A 27,761-nucleotide genomic window follows, 5' to 3' on the forward strand; every position below is an offset into this window, starting at 1 on the left:
TCAAGATTCATTTACTAAAGAAAAATCTGATTTTTAAATAAATTTTTCATGATTCAAAACCTTCAAGACCTTCCATTCATTCATTCATTCATTCATTCGTTGTTTGCCACCACTTTATCCTGGTCAGGGTTGCGGTGCCTTCTCACTGTGAGGTGACAGTGCTATTTATTACTGCACCACCGTGCCACCGTTTGTTAATTTTAAATCCATTAGTATCAGTAATGTGAGTTTTATGGTGACACAGGCATGAACCTGAACAGCCCCGGTTCTGGACTGCTTTGCTTGGGGGGGCAAAGACACAATTTGGGGGGGCAATGCCCCCCTCAGCCCCCCCCTAGCCCTGGTTCTGGACTGCTTTGCTTGGGGGGGCAAAGACACAATTTGGGGGGGCAATGCCCCCCTCAGCCCCCCCCCCTAGCGCCGGCCCTGAACCTGAACGACCCAGAATCTCTCCGGTGAACTTTGTGGATCCAGTAGCCAGAACTTTGATCACCTCTTGGAAAAAAACCCACGTTGGTCAACAGGAAAAGTCTGCCGGGTGGTGTGGGTGGTTTATTCAGGTGTAGGTGCTGTTGTTGGTTATTTTGAGTCACTGTGACTGTTAAGGTCTGAAGGGAATCAGCGTTCATGAGAATGATTCTCTAACATGAACATCCTGTTGATGAAGGCTTCACCGTGCCCGTGTGTGTGGTGGCGTGTTTATGACATGACGGCTTTGTTTTACCCACCGAGCACTCGAGAGTATCCTGTCAGGAAACACACGGCCGGCTGTTTGTAAGATTAACGCTGTGTAACCTCGCAGCTACCGAAAATACATCAACACCATCGTATTTATATCACTTCCCCTCAAAGATTTAAGAACACACTTTATTTTTACACTTTTTTATTGGAATTTATGCAGATAAACGTTTTAACGTGCTCTTAAATTCTAATAAAACTCAAGACTTTATTGTTCTCTGAAAAATACAGCTCAGAGGTTCATGTGAAGACGTGTTTATTAGTGCACGTATGTTTACTGACCAGTGAGATGCTTTGATAGAGACAATCAGTGCAAACTTATTTTCTAATTTATCTAATCAGATTGATCAGATTTAATACAATTTCACGTCTGGATTTTTCACACTGTTTTAATTCACACAGTTCTGGCTGTGTTGATCTGCTCCTCATACCTGATTCAGCAGAGTTTTAATACCTTATGCTCTTCCTGATGCAACCCTCCTTTTTCTATCTGGGCTTGGGACCTGCACTAAGAGCGCACTGACAGGTGCACCTCAAAATCCAGACATCAGCCAATGTTGTCCATGCAGATTCAAACCCTGGATCCCAGATCTCAGCAGGTCGCTGTTATTCGCTTCACCTTTCGTTGGCTGTTCAGAGTTTTGAGTTCTGTTTGTGTTAGGAACATTTCGCTGTGTGTGTGTGTGCGTGTGTGTGCGTGTTTACATCCTCAGGTTTTATTCCTGGAACGCAGCGGTTGTTAACGTCGTCGTATAAACAAATGTGAGTGTTTAGTCGTCACCCATCGTTCTGTTTCCTGTCGTGTGAAGGACACGAGCTTAACATGCAGCACAGATTCAACAAATCCAAACGGTGACAAATCAAAGGAAAAAATCGTGTGAGTGCAAGAACATTCGGCGGAACCAGAAAATATTTTGAGCCCTTGACTTTATTACATTAAATAGAAATAATTCCCAGTTTACACATCAGTTTACACTTCATCACCAACAATGATGGGATGATGGGAAAACACATTTTAGGGCTTTTCTAACATTACAGATGCTCACTGCTCACATACGTGTACTTTGAGTGAGTGTGTGGAACACGTGTTCCTGTCAGGGGGTTGTTAGGTGGCACCCGGTTTAGTGTTTGTTTGATCAGGAGTGGTATTCGGGTAAAAATTTTATGAACCACTAAGTTATTCTTTACAGTAGGAGATATAATGTACAAACATACACCAAGAGAACGGTGCAGGTCTGAATGATGCTCGACTTCAGATAACTAAAATTAATTCCAAATCTTTGTTTACAGAGAACAGATCAGGTACAGAAAAGTATAGGTGGTTGTCCCTCCTCTTCCTCCTCACCTCAGATGGTGGTGTGTTCGGATTTTGGAGATACGGTCCTGAGATAAAAATGTATGTGATTAAAATAAATCAAATCTGATGGTATTGAAGTTATTTCTTTTATTTACTTTATTTCCTCATAAGCAGCACAATATTTTATCATGTAAACATTATAGAAAATCCACACGACACCACAGACGTGGTTTAGATGTGAATCCAGTACAGACGTGTGTCTCAGGTTTGGATTTAGGAAACGTGATTGGTCATTAAGAAAACAAAAGTTTCACATTTATTGATACGTGAGAGAAGAGCGATTTACACACACACACACACACACACACACACACACCCACCCACACACCATTTAGTAACAGGCAGAACTTCACATGTTATATAGACACAATTGACTAGATGTCAGATTAAAGGAAAATTGTATAATTTAATTGTAAAAGTGGAACAGTTGGCGCACATGGACCGGCCCTGAGCGGCAGAGACGCGACCTGTTTAGAATTCTGCACTTATTTAAATATTTAAATACATTTTTAACAAACAGACTCAGTTGTTCAGATCTTTGAACGTTCGTGAGTTGAAGGTTGGTCTGCAGAGAACTTCCTGTACCTCAACAGTTCCACAAAGTGCGAAAGTTCTGATGTAAACGTTCCTCTAAAACCAGTCCATCATCTGTTCCAGTGAGATCTGCAGCTCTATAGACGACTGCAGTGAGGACGCGCCCCCAGATACAGCCATCAGCTTCAGATTCTCCAGCGTCATCAGAACCACCTACAAATCGATCACAGGAATAAAAATGTTACTGATTTAATGTCTGTTTTACCAGCGCTCTATCCTGGTCAGGGTCACAGTGGGTGAAATTTACTGGGCTAAAGGTAGGAAACACCCTGAAGAGGTCACCACTCCATCACAGGGCACACACACACACACACACACACACAGGCTGCACGTCTTTGTACTGTGGGAGGAAAACCACACACACAGGGAGAACATGCAAACTCCACACAGAAAGGACAGGGATTGCTCCAACCTGGAATTGAACCCAGGACCTTCTCCTGTCAGAACACATTTTATGTTTCCATTTGCAGCATTTAGCGACACTTTTATCTAAAGCTAACAATCATGATAACTGTAGGGCCTTGCTCAGGGGTCCAACAGTGGCAAACTGGCTGTGGACATTCTAATTACTAGTCCAGTACCTGAACCGCTGAGCTACCACTGTTTTCTTCTTTGAGAATCAGACATCTTCCAGTGGCCAATCCACCCCACCCATATTACCCATCATTCCCAAACTTCCCGAGAGAAGAGCTGAGAGAGTGAAAGTCTCACATTTACCTCAACCATGATGAGCATTCTCTCCCAGGGCCGGTTTCTGGGGTCGGGCCACTGCTGCCCCAGACAGAAGTACAGAAAGGGGGACGGAGACTCTCGTCCGGTATGCATGAACTTTATCAGGTCTGCACAACAACACATGAACGTTTCAGGTCTGTTTATTCTTAATAAGGTAAAACCTCTGTACAGCGTTTACTCACCTGAGATGAATTCTTTGGGGTAATAGAGGGGCTCGGGCTGGTTTTTGGCGAGCTGTCTGGGTCTGGACCCCTGCTCGTGTTTATTTAGTCCCCAGTACACACGACTTTCTCCCCAGCGATATCCGCACAGCATCCCCCCCTCCAGTCTCACCTCCAAACCCCCCAGATTGTTCAGGATCTCCTGAGTGAATCTGGCCTGAGTCTGGTCCATGATACGGTCAGCACCGGGGAGTTTCACCACACCAAGATCGCTCGCCATTCTGCTCACGTCCTCCCTAAAATATAACAACATTTTATTCATCAAACAGTTTAACACACAGGTTGAAATAAGCTGGGACATTTTCTTCATAAGTGCTGCAGTTACGGATACGACCAGATTGGGAGGGAAATGCATTAATAGAGAATAAAAGTGTTCTATACAGTGTAGAAACGTTACAGCTGAAGGTGAAATAAATAATAAAGTTTCTTACTTGTACACGAGCTGAAATCCGGCCCCGTTTTCCACCAGCTGCTCCAGAACTTTTTCTCCTTTGTAATAAACCTTCACCATAAACTGGGTTTCAAATTTTGTGGGCTCTGAAAATAAAGAATAAAGCCAAACACACGCCACCGTCACAATGTAGAAACAGGTATGATCAGAAAGAACACAGTTTTAAAGATGGAACGTTTTATGCCCACAATATCAACTGTAGACCAGCCAGATTGTTAGAAATGTGAGGATTATAATATATTTATGTAATCTAATGACTAAATCACTCTTAATCTACCTGCTGAATCTACAGTATATCATGTATCTATGATTTAAAGCTACTGTGGACATGGTTCATTGCTGCAGCATGTGCGCCCTCTGCTGGCTGGTCGAGGCTCCTGCACACTTACAGCGACTCTCCACTCTCAGTACGACCCCCTGTGAGGTGAAGAGAAGTGTTCAACAACTGCAGGTGTGTCAGGGGGTGATAGTCTGCAGCTCTCCTCGGTCAGGACAGGGTGAGAATTGAAAACACCTAGATCATGATTAAGTGTGGTGACTCCAGGATTTTTTAAATAGCCAGATACAACATTTTTACTTTCAAATTAAAATAACCGGGATATTTATATTCTGCACAGTCTACAAATAAATGTTAATAATTATAGAATTATTTAATGTATTAAATCAATTAAAAGCTTTTAAAAATGTACAAATATTTTCTTGTTTGGTTCGGTACCCGTAGTTCCGGCGTTCAGCCGCGTGGCGGCGCTAATTCACGGTAGTTTATTTAGACTTGTGTTAGTTTCTTTAAATCAATTAAAATATATAAATGTATTAAAAAGACAGTATAAATGTTAAACTATAGAATGACTGTATTAGCTATGTTATAGGGTTGCATATAGGGGTTTATAGGGGGTCTTTGATTTGAAGTAGTGAGTCTTTGAACAAATGAAAGACCTAAAGTGAGGAAGTGTTTCTGTACTGAAGTCTTTGCTGTAACTGGAGCTAAATCCAATTAAACACATGTAAAGCATGCCAGTAGTTCCATTGGCTACTTTAAATTGCCCCTTGGTGTAAGTCATGGGTAAATGGGTGAGTGTGTGGTGACCCATGATGGGCTGGACCCCTGGGTGTAAAGTTGCAGATTCAGGTTATTAAATGTTTATCACTCTGTACTGTTAGATCTGTAGGATTCGTACCCGAGTCGTTGGATGCGCCCTGGGCAGGAGTTCCCGACCCCACGCCAGGCTCCACGGGCTGGTGCCGTGTGCCCTCAAATACACCATTGTGTGGAGACTGTACCAGAGTCGGCGCAACTTCAGCAGGGGAACAAGCCACGCCGCCAACAGCGCCCTCAGCTGGAGAGAACTCCTGAACGTGTCCAGTCTCCTGAACTGGGAACCTGGCGTCACAGAACTGGTACTGATCCGGTGATCCGTGCTGGTAAAACGATCCCTGTACATCGCACTGAACTGCTGAGGGGAAACATTTCATTAAGGGCCACAGGAACACTCATACAGAACTACTGATAAAATGAATAAGAATCAGCAAAAACACTTCCCTCCCAATTAAGTCATATCCAATTCCCCGATCATATCTCCCCTCCAATGACAGGCTCACTGCCGGGCCATTTGTGGCTTAAATGAGCTTCAATTAACATGTATTAATGTGTTAAAACTTAAAAGACAGTAAATGTTATAGTAATGTTGAACGATGGAAGGACTGATCGTATTAGCTACATTATGGGGCACTTATAGGTGTTTATAGGGGGTCTGGTCATTTTTTTATGTTTATTTGACTTAAGTTAGTGAGTCTTTGAACAAATTAGTGGCTTATTAAAAGTTTTTAGGATTAAATTGTTGGTACCTGGTTGAGCTTCATGAATGTTTAGGCCACTCAGGCACTGCTCCAACAGATCTGGTGTCTGGGATCCATCTATGAAACAGAGCAGGACCAGATAAAGGAAGATAAATTATCCTAAACATCAGATAAACATTTAAATGTGAAATAAACTTCAGCTTTAGTGTTTCACCTAAAAACAGCTGACTTTCATCCTGGTACAGAACGGTACCTAAAGTCTAGAAATGAGAAACAGAGCGCTGATGAGAATGAAATGTGTTAGATACGACGATTATATATAAAACATTTATTATATACAGCACTTACATCACTTCCGGGCGACGTCTCCTGTGATTCTGCAAGAAAATCAAACTCTGTTATGGTTCAGCTGGGTTCAGTTCAGTTATGGTCCCTGATTAACCCAACACTCCTCACCGTCTCTGTAAAACATGCCCACCTGACCGCGCGTCCCCCGACTCCGCCGCGGACTGCGAGCCCTCCGGGAACCTGAACACTTTGTGAGGGTTGGCGGCGTCGTTCTTGTTGTCCTCTACTAATGTGAAGCGTCGAGCTCTGAGGGCGCTCCGGAAGTTCCTCTTCCACACCGAGGGGTCGCCGGGGATCCGCCCATCAGGGCTGGCACTGGTCTGTGCCCACGCCTAAAAAAACATATAAGGATTTAACAAACTGCAGGTCGTGTCTACTGACGTACTCTGATCCGGACTGACCGATCGGTGGCAGGTCAGGTGTCGGTCTGTAGTGTTTATTCCACTGTTTATTTGTTCATTTTTACTAACAGCTACTGGTCAGGGTCACAGTGAGTCCACAAATACTGCAAGGCCAGAACACCAAACCCCCAGGAACCATGGTTTTTATATCATTAACCCTCATGCTGTGTCTCAACACTGATCAGTATTCATTATAAACACAATTCATGTGAGTAAATGTGGTATTTACAACAATAAAGTCATTAATACCAACTAATACCCACTGTGCCACCCCATTATTAACATTAGTAACTGTGATAGTGCATTGTTTACCTTCTAAAACTATTAAATTGTGTTTAATAGAACTAAATTACTATATTTGCTATAGCTACAATTATTTTATAGCACAAGATGCCACTACTGTGACGGTCAGCTGTAATATCTCAACAAAGAGAAAAACATCAGAGTTTATTGACCTTAAATATAAGGACGTCGTCGCTGTTAGCGTCCTGTCTCAGAGCATGTTTCCACGGGATGCTGAAGTGTGTTCGCTCCGGGTTCACCCACTGAACACCGGGGTATCCTCCACCATCGATCTGTTGCCTCAGCCAGGGAACGAAGAGCGGTTTACATTGGGCCATGAGAACGGCGACTGGTACAGCAGTGTTAGTGACTGGTGAGGAATCAGAAATCAGAGATATTATCAGTAGATGTTACGTACTGTGCTGTTAATGCAGAGAACAGTCTGAGGGTCTTTAGGCAAAACAGGTACGAGAAGCTGCTCCTGTATTTAGGCGTCACCACAGTGGATCTGGTCTCGGTACAGTTTTTCCACTCCTCCTGTTTCTATCCAGGCTTGGGACCTGCACTGAGAGTGCACAGGCAATCAGACCTCACAGTGGTTAGGTTGTTTCCAATATTCTGAGATCTGAGGATCCAGGGTTCAAATCTCAGCTGTGCTATCAGCCGGTCAGGCGTCTGGAAGAGGTGCCCAGCTATTGTGAGGTGCACTTGTCAGCGTGCTCTCAGTGCAGGTCACAAACCTTCTAATAATAATAGAATTGTGTTAGGAATGACATCCGGTGTAAAAACTGTACTGAATCTGGTATGAGGACCAGATCTGCTGTGATGACACCTAAATACAGAAGCAAAAAAATGAGAAAGCCTCAGTCGGTGTTCCGGTTCATCCCAGAGCTGGTGAGTGGGGCTGGGGTCAGGGCTCCGTTTCTTCATGTCTGTATAGAGCTCGCTCATGCTGGAACAGGAAAGGACCTTCCCTAAACTGTTGGAAGCATATAATTTCCTTTATATGATTGATTTATTACAGCTGTTAGTGACTGTTGTGGCTGAAACACATTAAATCAATCATTTGAAGGGGTGTCCCAATACTTTTGTCCATATACTGTAGATTAACAGATACAGACAGGTACTGCGCAGTAACATGAGCTTCATTTAGTGAAACATGCATAAAAATATGCAGGAAAAGTAAAAAATTATAATAAGTTTAAATTATAAACAGTAATAAAACAGGTCGAGTTTAGGAGAATTCGGTGCCACAGATTTGAATAAACGAACAAATTCTGAACGTTATGCTCGTCTAATCTCATCTAAATGAATAAAACCGAGCGTATGAATGATTAATGATATTAAAACAGGATTAATCAGTACTTACCTGATCAGATGTGATGAATGTTGTGAGTGAATTTCGCTTCTCTCAGTTTCTCTCAGACTGAGGTGGAAGCTCGGCGCTTTATAGCAGCTCTGGCGCCCCCGGGTCTGTTCTAAACGCAGCACACACTGATACACAGGTCGCCTACATAGGGTGTAGACGCCATTACTGTGTATCTTCTGTAGCGCACTCGGCTAATAGCAGTAATAGATTTGGAACACAGCCCATGTCTTCTTGGGAAATTCCTTCCCTTCAGTTTCGTTTTCCAGTCGCAACGTCACTGAATTTAATAACCGAGTTTATTCACTAAATATCGTTTCTGCACCTCAATAAATCAGAGAGGATTTTATATTAAACTGTTCTAAAAGAGTTAAAACAGTGTGCACAAGTGAGGAGTAACTGGTGGTGTGTAATCAAGTGTGTAATATTTAAACCCTGTTAAATAATAATAATCCATCAACAGTTCAACTTTTAACAAGCCACATTAAAAAACCTATTTTACACTTAAAAATTCCTTCAGGTACTGGACTAGTAATCAGAAGGTCACTGGTTCAGGTGCCAAGTTGCTTCTGTTGGGCCCTTGAGCAAGGCCCTTAACCCCTAATAGCTTAGACTGTATACTGTCACAGTACTGTAATTCGCTTTGGATAAAGGCGTCTGTAGTTAATAATAGTAGTGGGGCGGCACGGTGGGTAGCACTGTCACCTCATGACAAGAAGGTCCTGGGTTCGATCCCCAAGCGGTCCGGGTCATTTCTGTGTGAAGTGTTCTCACCATGTCTGTGTGAGTTTCCTCTGAAAGCTCCGGTTTCCTCCCACAGTCCAAACACATGAATGGGTGTATGTGTGTGTGTGTGTCCAGGGTGTTACTGTGTGCCTTGCGCCCATTGAAAAGCTGGGATAGGCTCCAGCACCCCCCCTGATTTGGATAAGCGGTTAAGAAAGTGAATGAGTAAATAAAGAAGTTAAATAGCAGTAATAATTATAACAATAATAGCTGTACTAGTTATAATAATGTTAATTGTAATAAAAATGATAATAATAATAGTACTGTAGTAGTTATTACTACTAATAATAATATAAGAGCAATACTAGTGGTAAAATAATTATAATAAAAATTATTATAGTATATAGTATTAGTATTAATATAGTAATAATAATAATAATTGTAATAATGATTGTAATAATAGTACTTGTAATAATAACAATAACTGTAATAATAATTATTAGTGTGATTATTTTTAGCAGGTGTATCACCATGCCAATGTGACTTCCTGTGCATTATTATTATTACACACCAATTATTCACTTCAATTTGATGTAAATACCACAAACCTTCACTTCCCTTTACACAGCCGTAATAATAACACGAATCTCCAGCTACAGAGTTCCATTGTTACTTTATTTAAACTTTTATGAACATGGTTCCACGTCGTATAATCGGTGGAGTTTTTCAGTTATAATTCCAGGTGACGTTTGGCACGGAGAGGAAATTCCCCAGCAGGAGCTCCATCAGGCGGGCGGAGGAACGGGGAGGAAAGTCCACGAGATCTTCTGAGAGCGTCATCATCATGAACTTTGTTTGGACGGGTGGAGGAACAACAGTTACAAGTTACAGCAAATACTGGAATCACCAAACCTGTAGAGACGCTCCAGTGGTAATTATACAGGGACGGTGGCTCTGTGGGTAGTGCCGTCACCTCACAGCAGGAAGGTTCTGGGTTTGATTCCCCAGGGTCCTTTCTGCATGGAGTTTGCATGTTCTCCCATTGTCTGTGTGGGTTTCCTCCGGGTGCTCCGGTTTCCTCCCACAGTCCAAAGACATGCAGTCAGTGTGTGTGTGTGTGTGTGTGTGTGTGTGTGTGTTTACCCTGTGATGGACTATCCGGTGTTTTTCCTGTCTTTCGGGCTAATGAATCAGACCCACTGTGACCCTGATCAGGATAAAGCGCTGGTAAAACAGACAGTGAATGAATAATATTGAAACACCCTTACATATGTATAATTCCTCTATTTTTGTATTCATGTCACACTTCACTGTTTCAGATCATCAAACTAATTTTTATAGACTTTTCAAAGTTCCAAGTAAGCATCTGCCCAAAATCATCTAGATCAAGGTTTTTTAACTTTTTTTTCAAGCGACCCACAATGCATCTCACTCTCTCTATACAAGATGTAACGTAAAGCCTCCACAAGGGGGCGTTCGGGTTTGAAAATCCCTGATCTAGACGCCCCTTAAACCCTTTGAGATGATATTCCATGGGCCGAGGAGAACCTTCAGTTCTGTTACAGAAAGCTAACACCACATCTGATCATAAGAACGTAATAACAACAGTGAAGCACGGTGGTGGTAGTGTGATGGAAGTGCACTGTATAAAAAGAATAAAGAAAATAAAACAATAAAGCTGGAGATGTTAAAAGTGAGACGTGATTCTTATGAGACGTTATACACTTCTTAATTTTATTTGTTTGTCAAAGACAGGAGTCGAGTCCCTGTACAGGAGTGTAGAGAGAGAGAAGAGCTGTACAATATTTACACAAAGACTCAGTTATTTTAAAAGAAGCACAGTATTAGATGGTTCCAAAATAATACTCATCAATATTACAGAGCGACGACAGACAGGTTCAAACTAAAGGGACAGAATTTCTTTAAATATCACTAATACATCGTTTCTCCCTAGTGGGACGCGAAGGCTAGAGTTAGCTCTTAGTTTCCATGTTTCTGTAGGATGCGCTGAAATGATACAGGTTTGCGTAGCTGAAGCATATTTTCTATTTCTGTCTCTTCCACGTTCACGGACGGACGGACGGATGGCGTCCCGAGGGTCTCCTCCCCTTCCCGTCGACTCTGGGTGATTCTGAAGGAAGACAGCTTCTAAAGAACGTACGGTAATGAAAAGATAACGAAGCGCTGCTGTACACGAGATCTGCCACGTCCTGTTAAAACGTCTTTATATAAATAATAAAAATGCACATTTATCTCAAACTCGCTCGAGTCCTCGCGGAGCAACAAGGTAACAGCGTTTAACCTCCGTCAGTAAATCTGTCAGTTTGCTTCTTCGTCTCTAAAGCGCCAGCGACCGCCGCTCTGCCCCGCACCAGAAAAAACGCAGAATAAAAGTCTTAAAAAATAATCTGTGTAAAATACAAACTGTAACAGACTCGTCCTTCCTGCAGCGCTTCGTCCAGGTTTTGCAAAGAAAAGAAACTGTACAGTGTTTGATTATGGACTCGTTCAGTCAGCAGATCCATCACAGGGGGTCAAAGTCCATGAACCCACCGAAAACCAAAAATGATCAGAACCGTGTAGGAACGTGTTCTCCTCTTCATCTTCACTCCATTAAGCACCGACATGAAGCTCCTATTAACTGTAATCATGAAGAGCTGATTCATTCATTAACTCGTCAAAGCTGACCTGCTGTGTGGAGGGGGGGGGGGGGGGGGGGGGGGGATGTCACCATCACCAACCCCCCCCCTCCAAAACAATCGTCTTAAGAAGCGCTTCAAGTAAGAACAAAAGGAGAAGGAGGAGGACGGGGTGCTGAGCCAAAACAAATCCGTGTCCTTTGTTCCGACCGTCCCTCGTTACTTCGGATCATTACTGTGGGGACTTCAGGCTTTGGCACCGAGGCTCATCAGCTCTAGGAAGGAGTTGAAGAGCGAGTCCAGCCAGCTCTGATTGGCCATGCACTGCTGCACCACCTCCTCCTGGCCTGGATCCTCTGAGGCCTGTTCTATAGTATTAGTCTGAAACAAGACAAAAGATTCGGTTTGGAGCTGCAGACAGTGATGATACAGTAATACTGGTTCCTGTTTTAAACTCATCGATCAGTCGGGTTATTTTATATATTAATAAACGCTGCTGTGCTGAGCTGTTTAAATTGTTCTTGTATGTTGTCAAACCTGACGTACAGTGTGTTTGTGTGTGTGTGTGTGTGTGTGTGTGTGGGGGGGGGGGTGAATAATAATCCATAAGGAGTGAATATTTTAAGAGCAGTGGAGTGTATACAGTACAGACGGGCGTGGTTACCTCTTTCTTGCAGACGAGGAAGGTGTGGTACTTGTAATGGTGTAGAGAGTGGTACAGGCTGTAGAATCGACACGCCTCCGTCGACACCTTCAGGTCCTACAGGGGGGAAAGAAGCAGGAATTAGACCGACGGACTCCACGAGTTTAAGCTTTAGCCTAACTGAGTCTTTTATTTACTTAATACTTTTTTCTATTGGACCTTGAGCTGTTGTAATACTTGACTTTCCTTCTGGGATTAATAAAGTGATCTATCTATCTATCTATCTATCTATCTATCTATCTATCTATCTATCTATCTATCTATCTATCTATCTATCTATCTATCTATCTATCTATCTATCTATCTATCTATCTATCTATCTATCTATCTATCTATCTATCTATCTATCTATCTATCTATCTATCTATCTATCTATCTACTATCTATCCTTTAAGGTCCAAGAAACGTGTTCTGTGAAGTGACTGACTGTGATGCTTCTCTATGTGCCAGTCTGATGGACGTGTCTGGGTCTGACTGTATCGTGCCAGCTGTAAAGTGTGGTGGAGGAGGGCTGGATGGTGGATGCAGTGGGTTTTTCACCACCTACAGTTCATAATATTATAAAACGATTCAGTGTGCAAAAACCAGGGGGCATCAGCGCCCACGGCATGAGTGACCCGTTTGCATATACAGTGCGTGTGGTGATTAAGATGAAGTACCTGTGGTTTTGGGACGCTCTTTTTGACACGGTTCAGGGTTTTGCGGTTGTAGCACTCGCCACCAAACCTCACCCTCACAGCGCCGGAGTCCGTGGGCTCGGCCGTGATCTGAGGGAACGTGTTCAGGGCCTCCTACACAAAAACAACCAAGAGTTAATGGGGGACGAGGGCGTGGTGGTGAGGAGGAGGGCGTGGTGGTGAGGAGGAGGGCGTGGCGGTGAGGAGGAGGGCGTGGCGGTGAGGAGGAGGGCGTGGCGGTACCTGGTGTTGGGAGTTCATGTTGACCGTCTTCATGAGTTTTCTCTTCTGCTCACTGAGGATGCTGTCGATCTTACGCATGGGAGGAAGGTACAACTCATCTACAACATCAAAGAACATAAGGGTGTGGGGTCAAATCTCCTGACCGATTGAGCGTATGAGCGGTAAAACAAAATGCTCCTCACCTTCAGTGTCCTCCAGGGCCTGGATCATGTCCGGGTCCAGAGCCGTACTGACCAGCATCTCCACGTAGCTTCGGTACATCTCCCGCATCGCCCGAGTGTTCAGACCTGCTTTTATAGAGACTGCACACACACACACACACACACACACACACACACACACACACACACACACACACAGGTTATTTATGCCATTTTCCTTGCAATTTAGTCGTATCCAATTCCCCTCTACTGCTGCAGATCCCCACTCCGGACTGAGGAGGGTCGTGACTAACACATGCCCCCTCCGACACGTGTGTAGCGCTGACCGCTTCTTTTCACCTGCACCAGGAGATCCGTATCGTGCACGGAGAGTCACGCACTGATCTCTATTATCCCCCGTCTCCGTGTAGTGCAGCACCATCGATCAGCCAGCAGAGGGCGTAACTGCAGCTCTGTACAGTGCTGGTACTCACCCTCATCATCGCTGGCTGAAGAGTCGGAATCAGAAGACGAGGGCATCTCTTTCAGCCACTTTTTCCTCTTCTTGGGCGGCGGCTCGGCCTTGACTTTACCCGGGTTCTGTTTCGGGGGGCGCTCGGCCTTCCTCTCCGCGCCCGCAGCCCGTTTCTCGTCCTTCCTCCTCCTCTGCTCGGTCGGCGCCCCCTGCCTCTCCAGCCTGGGCGGGGCAGGAGGGGGCGGCATTTTCTTCTCCTTCTCCTGCTCCTTGATCTTGGACAGTCGTTCCTTCTCCTGCTGCTCCCTCGCCCGGACGTTGTTCTTCTCTCGGACCTCGCGCTTCTCTTTTACCCTCTCGCGCTCTCTGTTCTTCTCGTCCCGCGGCGGCTGAGGGGGCGTCTGGCTGGTAGGGGGCAGCGCCATCCTCGGGACCGACTGAGACTGCGCCTGCCGTCTGAGGAGTCACCAGAGAACACGATGACATGAAGAGCGCGATTCTTACCAAACAAAACCATATAACACAACCCACGTTTCAGGAAAAGTTGGGACGCTTAGTAAAAGGCAGCAAAATGAAGAATCTGTGATGCTGTAACAGACTCCAAAAAAAGTTGGGATGGAGGCAGAATGAGAGTGAAAGGTTCCACAGTGAGCAGGTGAGTCGGTACCAGGTGAGGGAATCATGATCAGGGATAAAAGGATCCACCTGGATCTACAAGCAACGATGGGGCGTGGCTCACCACTGAATCAATCCATTTCTCCTGGGAGGGCGTCGCCAGGCCTCATTCGGCACGATTCAAAGACACAGAGTGCGTGTGCTTGAGCGTCCTGCCTGCACACCAAATCGGTCTCCTATAGTAAACACCAGCGCATCATGAATAGGAGAATCAGACGACGGCGAGCACGGACTGTTGAGCAGCTGAAGTCTCGTATCGAGCAAGAACGGAGCAACCATTAGTGTCCTCGGTTCATCACGCATTAAAGAGTAGAAATGAATAGGAACGCTGATGGAACACAGGGGGGAACATGCCCCGTCCCAACTTTTTTTGGAGTCTGTCACAGGGATCAGATTCTAAACGTGTTTCTATTTACAAACTAGAATGAAGTCGATCAGTGAAACACTAGAATTGAATAAATATTAAAGAGAATGAAACACGTCACACATTCGTCTTTAAACTGAGTTTCACTAAACGTCCCAACTTTTATGGAAACGCGGGTTTGACTACTTTGTACTCGGGAGGTTTGGATACCTGTGTGTAACCGAGGGTCGGTGCCAGGGCTTTCGGGAGCAGACCCTCACGTAGTCCTTCTTATTCACGTTCTCCAGGAACTTGACGTAGAGCCGCTGGTAGCGCTTCTTAGCGTCGCCGAAATAACCGAGATACTGAAACCGGCGGCACAAAGAAACAGGACGGGGTTTTAAAACCAAAACTGATAAACACGAGCGATCGTTTCTGTGGCGACTGGAACGGTCGGGTCGGACTCACGTTGCTGGTGGCACAGAACTGCCTCTGCCCGTCTTTGATCTCGGGCGCGAACTTCTGCAGCAGGGCTTTCTGTACACGCCAGATGGGTGGAGGCTCGCGACCCGTCTGCAGGGCCATCTGAGGACACAGAGAGGGTATCGTGGTACCAAACGGTGAGCACTCACAGAAACATAAACGCCCAACCGAAGGCCCTGAATTACACTACACGGCCAAAAGTATATGGACGCCTGACACTGAGCTTGTCTGACATCCAGTTTCAAAAGTAAATAGTATTAAAATAAAGTGCCCTCTAGGTGATATTTTCAAAAGGCTGTCTGTGTGTGGGAATTTGTGCCCATTTACTCAGTACGGCTGGCTGGGTACTGATTAATCAGTCGGTGTTCCGGTTCATCCCAGAGCTGGTGAGTGGGGCTGAGCTCAGGGCTCCGTGCGGGACGCTGGAGCTTTTCTTCACGTCTTTATAGAGCTCCCTCATGCTGGAACAAAAAAGGGCCTTCCCTAAACTGTTGCTGCAAAGTCGAAGAGTATCATTTACCTTATATGAGTGATTTATTACATCTGTTAGCGACTGTTGTGGTTGAAACACATGAATTCAAGAATTAAAACGGGCGTCCCGATAATGTAGATCGTCATCAGTGCTGGGACTTGATCTCACAACCTTTCGGTTGACTAAACTTCCTCTGCCCAAATGTATTGCATAGGGACAGTCCTAATTCCAGAGTTCTGCTTTTATTAGACACGTCCACTGCTAACAGACTGGACGGGTTTGGTGTGAAGGAACTATAGTGAGCACCTCTGAGATGAAACGGAACGCTGACTGTGAGCCTGACCTTGCAGGTCCCTCACAAGAAGGCTCAGAACATAACTGAACAACACTTCTATTTCTATCTGGGCTTGGGACCTGCACGGACAAGGGCACCTTCCAATGGCTCAGCTGTTTACCCCCCCCCAGACATTAGCTAATCATGTCCATGCAGACGCCCGACAGGCTGATAGCACCACTGAGAATCGAACCCTGGACCCGTCAGATCTCAGCAGTAGTGGGTTAGTGCACTGTGCCACCTTTCATTTTAATAATAGAGACGCACCTTGAGGGTCTTGATGTCCTCTATCCGGACCACAAACTCGTCCCTCTCTCTGAAGATGCCCTCCCCTCCGCTCTCGCTGTCGTCCTCCTCCGTCTCCCCGGCGACGGCCGCGCCGCTCTGCTTCTGCGCCAGGTGTAGCGGGAGGATCTGAGCCGCCGGGAGCTCCTCCGGGGAGGGCGGAGCCTGAGCAGGCTGCTCGGGAGGAGACGGGATGGAGGTGGGAGGAGGCGAGGGTCGAGGAGAGGCGCGCGGTGGGGAGAGGACGGGTACAGGCGGAGCGGGAGGGCTGGGCGCGGGCGGAGACCGCTGTAGAGGGTGATTCGGGTCGTCCTCCAGCCCCGGGAGGGGGGACGGGAGAAAGATGGGGGGAAGAGGGGACGGAGAGGGAGAAGAGGAGGTCGGGGAGGATGGGAAGAGGAGTTGGAGCGTGTTGGGCGCCGCCGCATGAGGAGCTTCATCAGGTGAGTCTGTGAGAGAACGAGAACGTCATTACAACCACTGATAAGATATCATAATAATAATGAACATGTCGGGTCCTCAGACTGGCGTCTCTTACCTGATAATTTCGGACCACCTCCCAGCTCCATTTCTGCCTCCCTCTCCTCCATTCTTTCATCTCGCTCGTCCTCGTCGTCCATTCTCTCCTCCTCGGCCGCGTCTCCCATCGACAGTGCTCCGGAGTCCACGTGCTGGGGAGGCTGCGAGTGGAGGTGTGTCGGGGGCTGAGGGCTGAGAGTGGGCGGCTGCTGCTGCTGCTGGGTGGGCGTGAGGGGTGCAGGAGGAGGTGGAGGAGGAGGTAGAGTCGGAGGCTGCATGGAGGAGGTGCTGAGCTGCGGAGTGTCGTACAGGGCCGATATGGCGGAGGAGATGCTCTTCTGGAGGTCCTGGTTTTTACCCACCGAGTCCTCCTCGTCTGAGGAAAACGATGGAAGGGTCTCCAGGTTCCTCTTCAGCTCCTCGTCCAAACGCTTGCAGGGGCTCGGGCACCCACCCAGAGACAGCCCCCCATCGCCCTCGCTATCGGTGTAACCGGACAATGCCGAGGGGGCTGGAGGAGGTGGCGGCGGAGAAGATATGGGATGGATTCCTCCGCTCTTCCCTGGAGATAAATCCCCGTTCCCGGAGCTACTCGCCGACCTTTTCCCAGACTTCAGAAAATCCAAGAACGAATCCACGAAGCCGGTCTTCTCCGAATCTTTCTCCTCCATCTAGACATGAGATAATAAAGTGATTCATGAACAAAGAACCGAGCTCAAGCGTGCAAATGAGCAACAGGTACACTGCTGATCTTACCTCCTGAGTTTTACCCTTGCTTTTGTCTCCTGGTGTCCCTGGGCTCAGCCCTAAAGAAGGGGCGCTGCCCACAGAACCATCCGAGAGGGCAGGGTCGGTACCAGATAAAGAATCCGTCCGCAGGAGGGCATCAGAAGACGACATACCACCGATAGGAAGTTTGATCTACAGCGAGACATAAGAAGTTACCAAACTACGCTCAGAATCGACAAATAGAATCTAAAAATACCTCAAATTTAAAACGAATTTGCCGCCCGACTTGCCTTGATGGGCTTGATGGGCTCTTGGTGCTGCTGCTGCTGTGTCTGGTGATGGATCTGCTGCTGCTGCATGTGCTGCTGATACAGCTGACCCTGTTCCTTATCCATCATGGACTCATCTCGCCTGCCTCGTCCTCTTCCTCGACCTCTTCCCCTGCCTCGTTCAGGAACGCACCCCGCCCCGGCCTCTGCTATCATGGCTCTAGAATGATGGGGCTCGGACAAGGGGCGTATGCGCGGGCGACCGCGGGGCCTCGGCGGACCCTCCCGTTTGGGCTTCGTGGGCTTTCTGCCTCTCTTTTTTGGTCCGTCGTGAGGCAGTAGTTGTTGAGGGGGACCAAGAGACGGATATCCAAAATCCAGATCACCCATCAGAGGACTCAGAGTTCCACCGCCAGATTTGCGACAGCTGGACACAAGGTCCGGGATGAGGTCAGGAAGTCTCCGGCTGTTCAGTCGGATGTCGGCTGGAACGTCAGCCTTGTCCTCGTCGTCTTCAAACTCGTACTCCTGCGCGTAGCTCTTTTTGGGAAGGGAATTAGGATCAGGTCTCTCTTTTAACAGGTGAAACGAACTGGACTTCAGGAGCTTTTTGGGTCGGGAGGAGCAAAAGATTGGGGTGTTAAGCCCTCCTGATCCAGAACCTGAACCTCCAGAACTACCTAACTTGGCACTAGATCCTTCTCCGACATTCCCACCACTTCCCATTCCGAGACCGGTTGGCTGAGACTGGATCAGTCCAAGGTGCTCAGTGTTGACTGTAGACGGGAGCTCATGAGTCTTCAAGGAGTCAAGGTCCAGATGCATGGTTCCACTGTCAGGCTCTGAGAGATCATGGCAATATTGCCCAAAATCTTGGTTGCCATGTTGGGCGAGCATATCGTAGCTGGCACCCGTATCATCTCCTCCACTTTCTGCAGTGGATTTGATGCCCTCTATGCCCTGCTCTCCCGGCTGGGCCTGCGCGACTCCATCCTGACCTTGACTTGTTTCTCCAGAACAGCTGGACTTGTACTCCTCCGGGCAGAACATGTCCTCCATGCCTGGGAAGAAGGAACGATCTTCGTCTGGGAGCAGAGAGTCCGGGAAACATATGGACGTTAACGGAACGAACCTCTGGTCCTGGTTCGAGTTTGTTTTCACGGCAGAACCTCGAGCATCGAAGTGATGGTCCGGCTGATGCTGCGACTCAAGCTGAGGCTGAGAAAGCTGAGAGGAGTGGGAGTGAGACGGGTGTGGCTGCTCTTGTTGAGCTGGATGCTGGGGGTGAGCATGTTGGTGATGGGAGTTGGGATGTTGAGGACCTTGAGGGGTTTGCTGAGACTGATGGTGGTGGTGGGAAAGATGATGCCCGTGAGATGGGGTGGACAGACCCAGATCTGGCTCAGAGAGATATGAATGTAATTCTGAGGGATGATGCTGGGAAGGATGATGCGATGGAAGTCGCTGTTGATCCTGTGATCTGTGTCTCTCCACACTTCCTCCACTTCCAGCTCCAGAGTTTCCTCTGCTAGCCTCATTTCCTGCCCTGTCGTTGACCATGCCACCATCCTGGCTCGAAGCCCGAGAAAGAGAACGCTCGAGCATATCCAGAGAGGACACCGTGGCCGATTTAGAATGGCTTTGGTCTTGTTGACCATAGTGACCACCAGCTTCCAGGGACTGGTTCTGGAGCTGAAGCTGTAGCTGGGACGCTTGTGTCTGGGAATGGGGTTCAGTCGCCGCGATGCCCCCGGCTGCCTCCATCAGCGTCTGCTGGCTGGCAGGGTGTTGCTGAGAGTCGATTTTGCTCCGGGTGGTATGGGACAGCACGGACTGTAACAAATGAGGAGGCTGACGCGATTGGTCGGTTGGAGACTCCATCAGGGTTTGGGACTGAGTCTGATGCTGCTGTTGGTGGTGCTGATGAGACTGGTGGTGAGCCGTTTGCTGTTGGTGATGGTGGTGCTGCAGGTCTGGAGTCTTGCGAATGTAAGCCATGTCTGCAGAATCCTGGGACTTCTTCTGAAGATCCATGTGGGAGTGCAGGTGAGAGTGCGTGGGTGTATGAGGGGTGTGTTGATGGTGGGAGGAAGAATGCTGAGGGATAGAGTGCTGGGAATAAGGGTCACCCCGACCGTAGTGGACCACCGAGTCAATCGAGTCATGGTGGTGATGAGCATGGGTTTGATCGGCGCTTCCTCGACCTCCTCCGTCTGCGACAGACCTGCTGCTCTTCTGTTGATGTTTGTGTTGCTGCTGCTGCTGCTGCTGCTGATGTTGCTGCTTCTTTAAAGACATTTCTAGCTGACCGTCCAGGCCCGCTCCATTCCCTGCTCCAGACCCCGGAGCATTAGACGTGGCACTATGAGTCCGAATCACGCTTTGAAGATGGTATCGTTCCTCTGAGCTCTTGCCCATCTCGTACGACAATCCCTTGCTCCCATCCTGAGGGGTAAGAACCGGGGGCTGCTGAGAAGGCTGTGAGGAATGATGGCTTTGAGCTGGAAGGTGATGGGATGCTTGAGGAGTAGGACTTTGAGCCTGGAGTAGATGTTGGATGAGGAAATCTGCATCGTCGTCATCATCCTGCTGTGATCGAGACTCCGGGACTCCGAGTAGGCTGGCATCAGACTTGGTCTTAGGGGGAGCAGAGGGATGGTAGTTCTGTGATCTTGGTCCTCGAGTATCGGGGTATCCTTGAGGTGAGGGCAAAAAGGAAGGGGAGAGAACTGATGATAGATATTTGTTTGATCCTGTCCCAACCGGTGACTGGGCGGGTCGTGAGGGAGCAGGAGAGTGCAGACTTGGGCGTACGATTCCAGGGTTGCCTGATGGAGATGGACTGGAATCTGGGATGTGGTAAGATCCTCCTCCAGCCACACTACTTCCACCTCCTGTATTGGTACTTCCTCCGTTACTGCTTCCACTAGCTGCTCCCCCACTTGCTCCTGAACATAGGAGTGCAGGAGAGTGTCCCGAGCCAGTATAGCCCATCGATGGGCTTCCAGCTCCACCTAGTGATGGAGGCAGGGACCCATACCCTGAATCTGTCCCGTACACTGATTCTGCTGAAAACGACTGACTCCCAAGACTTCCATAGCCTTTCGCAACTCCAGAGGTCCTGGCTGAAGGCAGATCATGGGTCTGTGGGGAACTGAACCCTCCATATGATTGAGGTAAGTGTGATGGGGGCTGGTTTGGGGAGAAAGACTGAGGCTGCTGCTGCTGTTGGGGTGGGGTCTGGCCGGTCAAGCTGCTAGACGACTTAACTGGAGCTACTGGGGAGCCGTAGCCTGAGAGACACGCCTTAGAAAGGGTCTGCTGAGAGTTGTTCGAAGTGCTAGGAGGCGGCTGGGAGTGCGTCTGTGGTGCAGGCGGCACAGACTGGGTTGGCGGCTGCTGCCGAGAGGTTGCAGATCCAGAGCTTGAGGTTGGAATAGAATTAGACTGGCGTGCAGTAGCAGAAGCAGAGGAGGAGGAGGATGACGACGACGAGGATGAGGCAGAGGATGCGGAAGGTGGTGTATGGGGAGTTCTGGTGGAGGAGCCAGAGCCAGATGAGGAGTAGCCACTGCTGGAACTGCTTTTTGACCCTTTCCCTGGTCCAGCAGATGATGAGGATGAAGAAGATCCATAAGAAGGTTGGATGATAGGTCTGTATTGCTCTGTTCTGGGGGAGGGCTTGTGGTCAGAGGATGGACTGTGCTCTCCCAGTGGGCTGCAGGACAGGCTAGCATGGCGAGGATGAGGGGCCTGCTGGTAACCAGACACTCCACAGCTGAGGTAGTGCTGGAGGGGATGGGGCGTGGAGGAGGACGCCTGCGCTGGCGAGGGACGCTGGTAGTGTTTGATGACACTGTCCTGTCGTGGTATGGTCCGTTCCTGGGAAGCCGGTTGAGGCGGGGCAGACGAGAACACAGACGCACCATATAACTGGGAGGACTGGTCCTGAAGCTGGGAGGACAGCAGGTTGAACTGGTGGGTCTGCAGGTGCCGAGCGGAGGCCGAAGCCACCGAGGACGCCTGGGCCGGAATGACGCCGCCGCCTCCGCTAGGGTCGTGGCTACCGCGATAGGCTGCAGCAGCACCCTGAGCGGACAGCAGGCGATCGAAGTCGAGACTCGACTGGGAGGGCGTCTTGATGTGCAGCAAAGGATCATGGGGAGACAACAGGCCGTTGGACGTGGGGCTGAAGGTGGGAGTCTCCTGCAGAGAGAGTGAGGGGGTCACCCCCGGAAAGGAGCGCCCAGAAAATGAAGCCGGGTGTTGGTAGGCTGATAAAGCCGAGGACGATGGGAACGATCCAGAACCGGGAAGGGCGCTGGAGATGAAAAGCTCTGCTGGAGCGGGTGTGTGCATCGCTAAAGAGTCAAAACAAGTGACTTCATTAAAAGGACATCTCGTTTTATATCATTTTATATGAGCACAAAATGTAAACCGTGTTTGTTTTATTGGCACATTTTAGCACTAAATACACGGCATCAGAGCTTACCAGTCTGCCAGGATGGGGTGCGGAACTGGGAGAGAAGAGAGGACGCGGAGGGCGGTGGCTGTGGACCCCGGGACTCCAGAGCTGAGATCAGGTTCATAACAGAAGGATCTGGACCTGAAGGACTGGCATGGTGCAGCCCAGCGTCAAACAACCCAGACAGACCTGTAAAACACACCCGGAACATGTGAAGCACAATGCTAACACACCTCTGATGTATACGTTTCTGTGGACCTAGGATCAGACTCTGCCTTCCAAGTGAATTTACGGTCTTTATGTTGCAATATTTTTTAAAAGAAAAAACATCAGTTTCCAGAAGTAGACCTGATTTAACGTTCACTTACCTAGACTCCGTCCAGCCGCACCCCAGGCCCCGCCCTGTCCAGAGCCGCCAGGGTGGTGGTTGGTTGCGTAACCCTGTAGAGGGTGGGGTGTGGCGTAGGCCTGCCGATGGAGGAGCTCAGATTCGGGGTGTGAAGATCTGGAGCTACCGTACACCAAACTATTAAAAAAGAAGAGAGAAAACCATCAGGTTGGTGTGATACTGATGTGAGATGATCATGCTTCCATTTATGACAGGACAGGTAGTTCCACGTTACCCATGATTCATCAGTTCAGGTTCAATGTGGGAAGAAAACCCACTCATGCAAACTCTACAAAGAAACCTGGGAATCAAACCCAGGACCTTCTCACTGTGAGACGGCAGTGCTACCGTGGGTATATATGGTGATATCACACATGTGGAACTGTTTACCTGTTAGTACATATGAATAATGTTTATAACAGGGTTATAAGACCTGTTTTAATGTTTCGAACCATGTCAAACCTGTGACTACACACCTACAGGACCTGAACACGGTCTAAATAAGGAACGGGCGATGCTAAATCGGGGCGGTGAATTGTCATTTTATTTGCATTTTGCAAAGCTGGTTGAGATGATAATGCATCTAGCAAATCTGCATGTTTAGCTTATTATATTATGAAAGTATAATGTAATAGGTTATAATCCAGACTGTATAGTAAATAGTGCACCTATATAATGTTATATGACTATAATGCTTCAGATCTGAAGTTTAGATGAATAGTGCACTTGTAGACTTATAGAAGTGTGGGATTTCTGTAGAATTGGGCTTCTTTTTAATTGCTTCCACTTGTTGACCCCTTCTTTTTATATACACACATAAACTATAACTGACCAGTGGGCTGTTTTCTCTGGCCGGATCTTTATCTCCTATAATATGGAATATGTGCTATAACACACCTGCCAAAAACCACAGGAACAGTGTTATTGGTATAAGGTTCATGATAAACGTATGTTGTATGTTTTTAAGAGGTTATTAAAAAGTGTTGCTGTCAGTAGTGCTGTTGCCTCTCAGCAAGAAGGACCTGGGTTCTATTCCCCACTCAAGCAGCCAGGATCCTTTTCTGTGTGGAGTTAGCATGTTCTCCCTGTGTCCGTGTGGGTTTCCTACCACAGTACAAAGACCTGCAGTCAGGACGACTGGAGCTACTGCAAAACACCTTAAATGTTATTTACTAATGAACCACAGACGTATTCATTATTTTAAACAATAATTTATCGGACCTGAATTAATGTACGTTTTACAAATGTATAGCATGTGTAAGAGAAATCTGAGCTTTTGACAATTTATTAAAAAAAAAAAAAAAAAACATGTCAGACTCAGTTCTGTTATACTGGCAAGTTGCAAAAAGCACTAAGAGTTCTTTGTCTATAAATGTTGATGGAATTGGAGAATCCAGGTAAAGAAATCTACGAGCATTTCTCAGTACAGAATCTCTTCAGGTCCTTCAGGCTCTTTGGCTCACCCAGTTTTTTATTAGCGTGAGGTGAGGGGACCGGTGTGGGAATAGCAATTATGCTCGTGATTATGTCCTTTTAGCTCATTTAGGTGGATTTGGACTAAAAATCTCATTACATCCAGCACATTTTATTATTGCACAGTATTAAATCTGGGAGTTAATTTTAGATGTGGACATCCTCAGATGTGGAACTGTAATAAAGCTATTGCTGATTTATAAAGATCAGCCCACTGTCTAATTTAATGTGTGAGGTTTTTTAAATGTTGATTAATGATTTAGGCAATTTGACCATCATATTACCTGATATTTATGCACAATAAAATAACAATATTATAATAAATAATCAGATCAGATCAGTGAATTGGCTGCACTGAAACCCTAAAACTGACCGCTGCCCTGTCCAGGGTGTGTCTGCCCTGCACCCAGTGTTCCAGAATGACTCTGACTAGAATTAAATATTTGTTAAAAATAAAGGAACATCTTTATTGGACCTTATATATTTATTATTAGTATTTGTGTAGGTACATCAATGTTAATTACTAATTAATGTAATTTAACATCATGCTTTACTAACATTCGTTCCAATGTCAAGATTATTCTTTATTAGACCCCAATACTAATGATAATTTTATACAAAGAAAATAATACATTATTATTTTATTTATTTATTTATTTATCTGGGCCCAAAGGATCCACAGTTTTACACCGCAAATGCATTTTAAACGTATTTTAAGAACATATCATCCAGATTTCCCAAAAGGTGCCAATAAATCTAATTCTGACTGATTTTAGTGCATCGTCTTGATAATTTAACCATAATTATATTTACTAAATATTTTTCCCCGGGTCTGTATTTGTACATGAAGTTAGCATCCGTAGCAGGAAGCTAACTGGTTAGCAGCAGCAACGCTAGCGCTAGCATCCGATACAGGAGGGAAGATTATTATTAGATCTTATATTTGGATTAGATTTGATTATCAGACCATATTCGTAATTAATTTAAGATTTACGGGCAGCTGGGCGGCTGGATAATCTACATTAAATGTGTATTACAGTTGCAGGCCTGTATGCGACCATTATGTTATCAGCTGGATGCTACAGCGAGGCAGCACAGGCTAATGCTAACCTGAACAGGCCGTGTGCTTATTTTATTTATATAGTATTTTTTATATTTAGATTTATAAACTGTACTAAAATGAAGCGTGTTCCTCGCACAGCTGTTTATTTGAACACAGATGCAGATGTGTGCAGTCGTGCCTGACTACAATATTGCAGCTAAACTGAAGTGAGGTCCAGAATCACGCACTTGGGTTATTTGGGTTAGATGATTTTGGGATGATTTTGGGATGATTGAGCCCCTCTGCACCCCGTTCCTTCATCACAGAATTATCTATCAGTGCATCAGTGAGACAGAAGCTATATAATGAAGGGAACGGCAGTATTAATGGGGGGTACAGGATTTAGGATTTAACCCCCCGCCCCTGTATCTCTGGGTTTTACTTTCACCCCCCACATCAGACTGTCAATCACATTCCATACATTTCCAACCTAACCCCCCCCCCCCCCTCCCCCCCCCTTATTTAAACCCTGGCTGGCTTATTTCAATAAAAGCTGCACATTTTAGATCAGCGTCATTTCACATTTGACGCAAATGCAGCGTCACACGGATGCAAAAGACCTCAGAGGGTTCAGTGTGGGGATCACACAGGTCGACATGTATTCTACTGCTCATGCACATGCTTAAATATATAAAGATATACATGCATGCACATGCATATATACACATAAATATATAAACACACATGCATGTATACATACACAAATATGCATATAAATGTATACATGTATGCATATATACAGCACATACACAAACATATAAATATATACATGCATGCATATACATATACACAAATATATAAATATTCACATGCATGTATCCATACACAAATATGCATATAAATATATACATGCATGCACATGCATATATACATACACAAATATAAATATACACATGCATGCACATACACAAATATGCATATAAATATGTACATGCATGCATATATACATACACAAATGTATAAATATATACATACATGCACATGCATATATACATGCAGACATATGCATATAAATTTATATATGCATACATATACACATACACAAATATATTAATATACACATGCAATGCAATGCACATGCATATTTACATACAGGAATATACATATAAATATATACATGCATGCACATACATATACACAAATATACAAATATGTTCATGCATGCACATACATATATACATGCACAAATATAGAAGTATATACATGCATGCATACAGAAATATATAAATGCATGCACACATGCAAATATATATATATATATGTGTGTGTGTGTGTGTGCTATTTTTCTTTACCTAGCTTTGGCTGATCGCTCGTAGCTCCATCCGGCTCCTGCGCCCAAATCACCGAACCCTGCACCCGGGTAATTCCGGTCCATTCCTGCAGCTGATGATCAGAACCGAAAGAAAACAGATCCGGGTGCGAGAGGATCCGTGCACTAAAATCTGCGTCCTAACCGGCCATTCTATACATGTAGAGCATATAGAGCATATAGAGCATATAGAGCACAGTGAAGCATAGTGAAGCAGGGAGAGACCGAGAGAGGAAATGGAGGTGAGGAGAGAGTGCGTGATACGAGGGGGTGTTTCACTAACCAGCTCTCCTAAACCCTCTCTCTCACACACACACACACACACACACACACACACACACACACACACACACACACACACACACACACACACACACACCTCAGTTCCCTTTCTGCTCCCAAATCACCTCAGTTAATCCCATTTCAACCACAAGAAGCGAGACGCCGATTAAACCCTGAAATCAAGCCCGGGGTTCGGTGAGAGTCAGCCCGCCGTGATGCACGTCTGTGACCGCGCACCGTCCTCTCCCTCCCCGCTCTCCTCTCCGCTCCTCTCGCGCTTCTTACCGGAGAAATAAAACAGAATAAAATCCTCCAGAAAGCAGAAATGAAACCAGATCAGAGATCCGCGTTTAAACCCTCACAGCGAACACACGCAGATCTGCACACGGATCCGTGAGTCCGTCCAGCTCATAGCAGCGCGCTAAGCTAGCTCTGTCGACGCATCAAAATACGGCACAATGCTAACGCTAATCTCCCCTCAGGCCGGAGCTCCGAGCTAACGCGGCTAACCGAGAGATACAGAGCCGAGAAATAAACCCGAGAGCGGCGGCTCAGAGAGGCGAGAAACACGGAGCGCAATTCTGCCTAATATTACTCATTTTCTCCTCTCACAGACGCCATGTTTGAGGCGGACGTTCCTCTACCCCCTACTCTCCTCCTTCTCCTCCTCCTCCTCCTCCCTGTCCTCACGATCCCGGTACTCCCAACCCATATTATCTATACTCTACTATACTCTACTATAC

The 27,761-nt window shown here is 46.5% G+C and overlaps 2 protein-coding genes across 4 annotated transcripts; both read right to left on the minus strand.

Annotated features, from left to right (window-relative positions):
* Nucleotides 1-1,664: 1,664 nt before the first annotated feature.
* On the minus strand, nucleotides 1,665-8,342 carry irf3 (interferon regulatory factor 3). 3 transcript variants are annotated; one of them, XM_063002609.1, is made up of 12 exons: nucleotides 8,291-8,342; nucleotides 7,095-7,291; nucleotides 6,369-6,570; nucleotides 6,239-6,267; nucleotides 6,105-6,150; nucleotides 5,939-6,007; nucleotides 5,272-5,547; nucleotides 4,074-4,179; nucleotides 3,604-3,878; nucleotides 3,407-3,528; nucleotides 2,681-2,842; nucleotides 1,665-2,121 (listed from the first exon to the last, which is right to left on the minus strand). In XM_063002609.1, exons 2-11 carry the CDS (start codon nucleotides 7,257-7,259, stop codon nucleotides 2,726-2,728), a joined length of 1,407 nt encoding a protein of 468 aa, XP_062858679.1. In that variant the 5' UTR covers nucleotides 7,260-7,291; nucleotides 8,291-8,342; the 3' UTR covers nucleotides 1,665-2,121; nucleotides 2,681-2,725. The 3 variants fall into 3 exon arrangements, with proteins under 3 accessions (XP_062858679.1, XP_062858680.1, XP_062858678.1); XM_063002610.1 differs by lacking the exon at nucleotides 1,665-2,121 and having other exon boundaries at nucleotides 2,168-2,842; nucleotides 5,272-5,544; XM_063002608.1 differs by lacking the exon at nucleotides 1,665-2,121 and having other exon boundaries at nucleotides 2,168-2,842.
* Nucleotides 8,343-11,736: 3,394 nt separating this feature from the next.
* On the minus strand, nucleotides 11,737-27,295 carry prr12a (proline rich 12a). Its single transcript, XM_063002611.1, has 16 exons — nucleotides 27,144-27,295; nucleotides 26,720-26,889; nucleotides 22,833-22,990; nucleotides 22,492-22,653; nucleotides 18,021-22,360; nucleotides 17,758-17,922; nucleotides 17,021-17,672; nucleotides 16,465-16,931; nucleotides 15,377-15,493; nucleotides 15,140-15,273; nucleotides 13,910-14,346; nucleotides 13,458-13,577; nucleotides 13,276-13,373; nucleotides 13,015-13,146; nucleotides 12,317-12,412; nucleotides 11,737-12,033 (listed from the first exon to the last, which is right to left on the minus strand). The coding sequence occupies exons 2-16, from the start codon at nucleotides 26,800-26,802 to the stop codon at nucleotides 11,899-11,901; spliced, it is 7,296 nt and encodes a 2,431-aa protein (XP_062858681.1). The 5' UTR covers nucleotides 26,803-26,889; nucleotides 27,144-27,295; the 3' UTR covers nucleotides 11,737-11,898.
* Between the last annotated feature and the right edge of the window lie 466 nt (nucleotides 27,296-27,761).

Source organism: Trichomycterus rosablanca, chromosome 10, assembly GCF_030014385.1.
Source record: "Trichomycterus rosablanca isolate fTriRos1 chromosome 10, fTriRos1.hap1, whole genome shotgun sequence".
Lineage (NCBI taxonomy): Eukaryota > Metazoa > Chordata > Actinopteri > Siluriformes > Trichomycteridae > Trichomycterus > Trichomycterus rosablanca.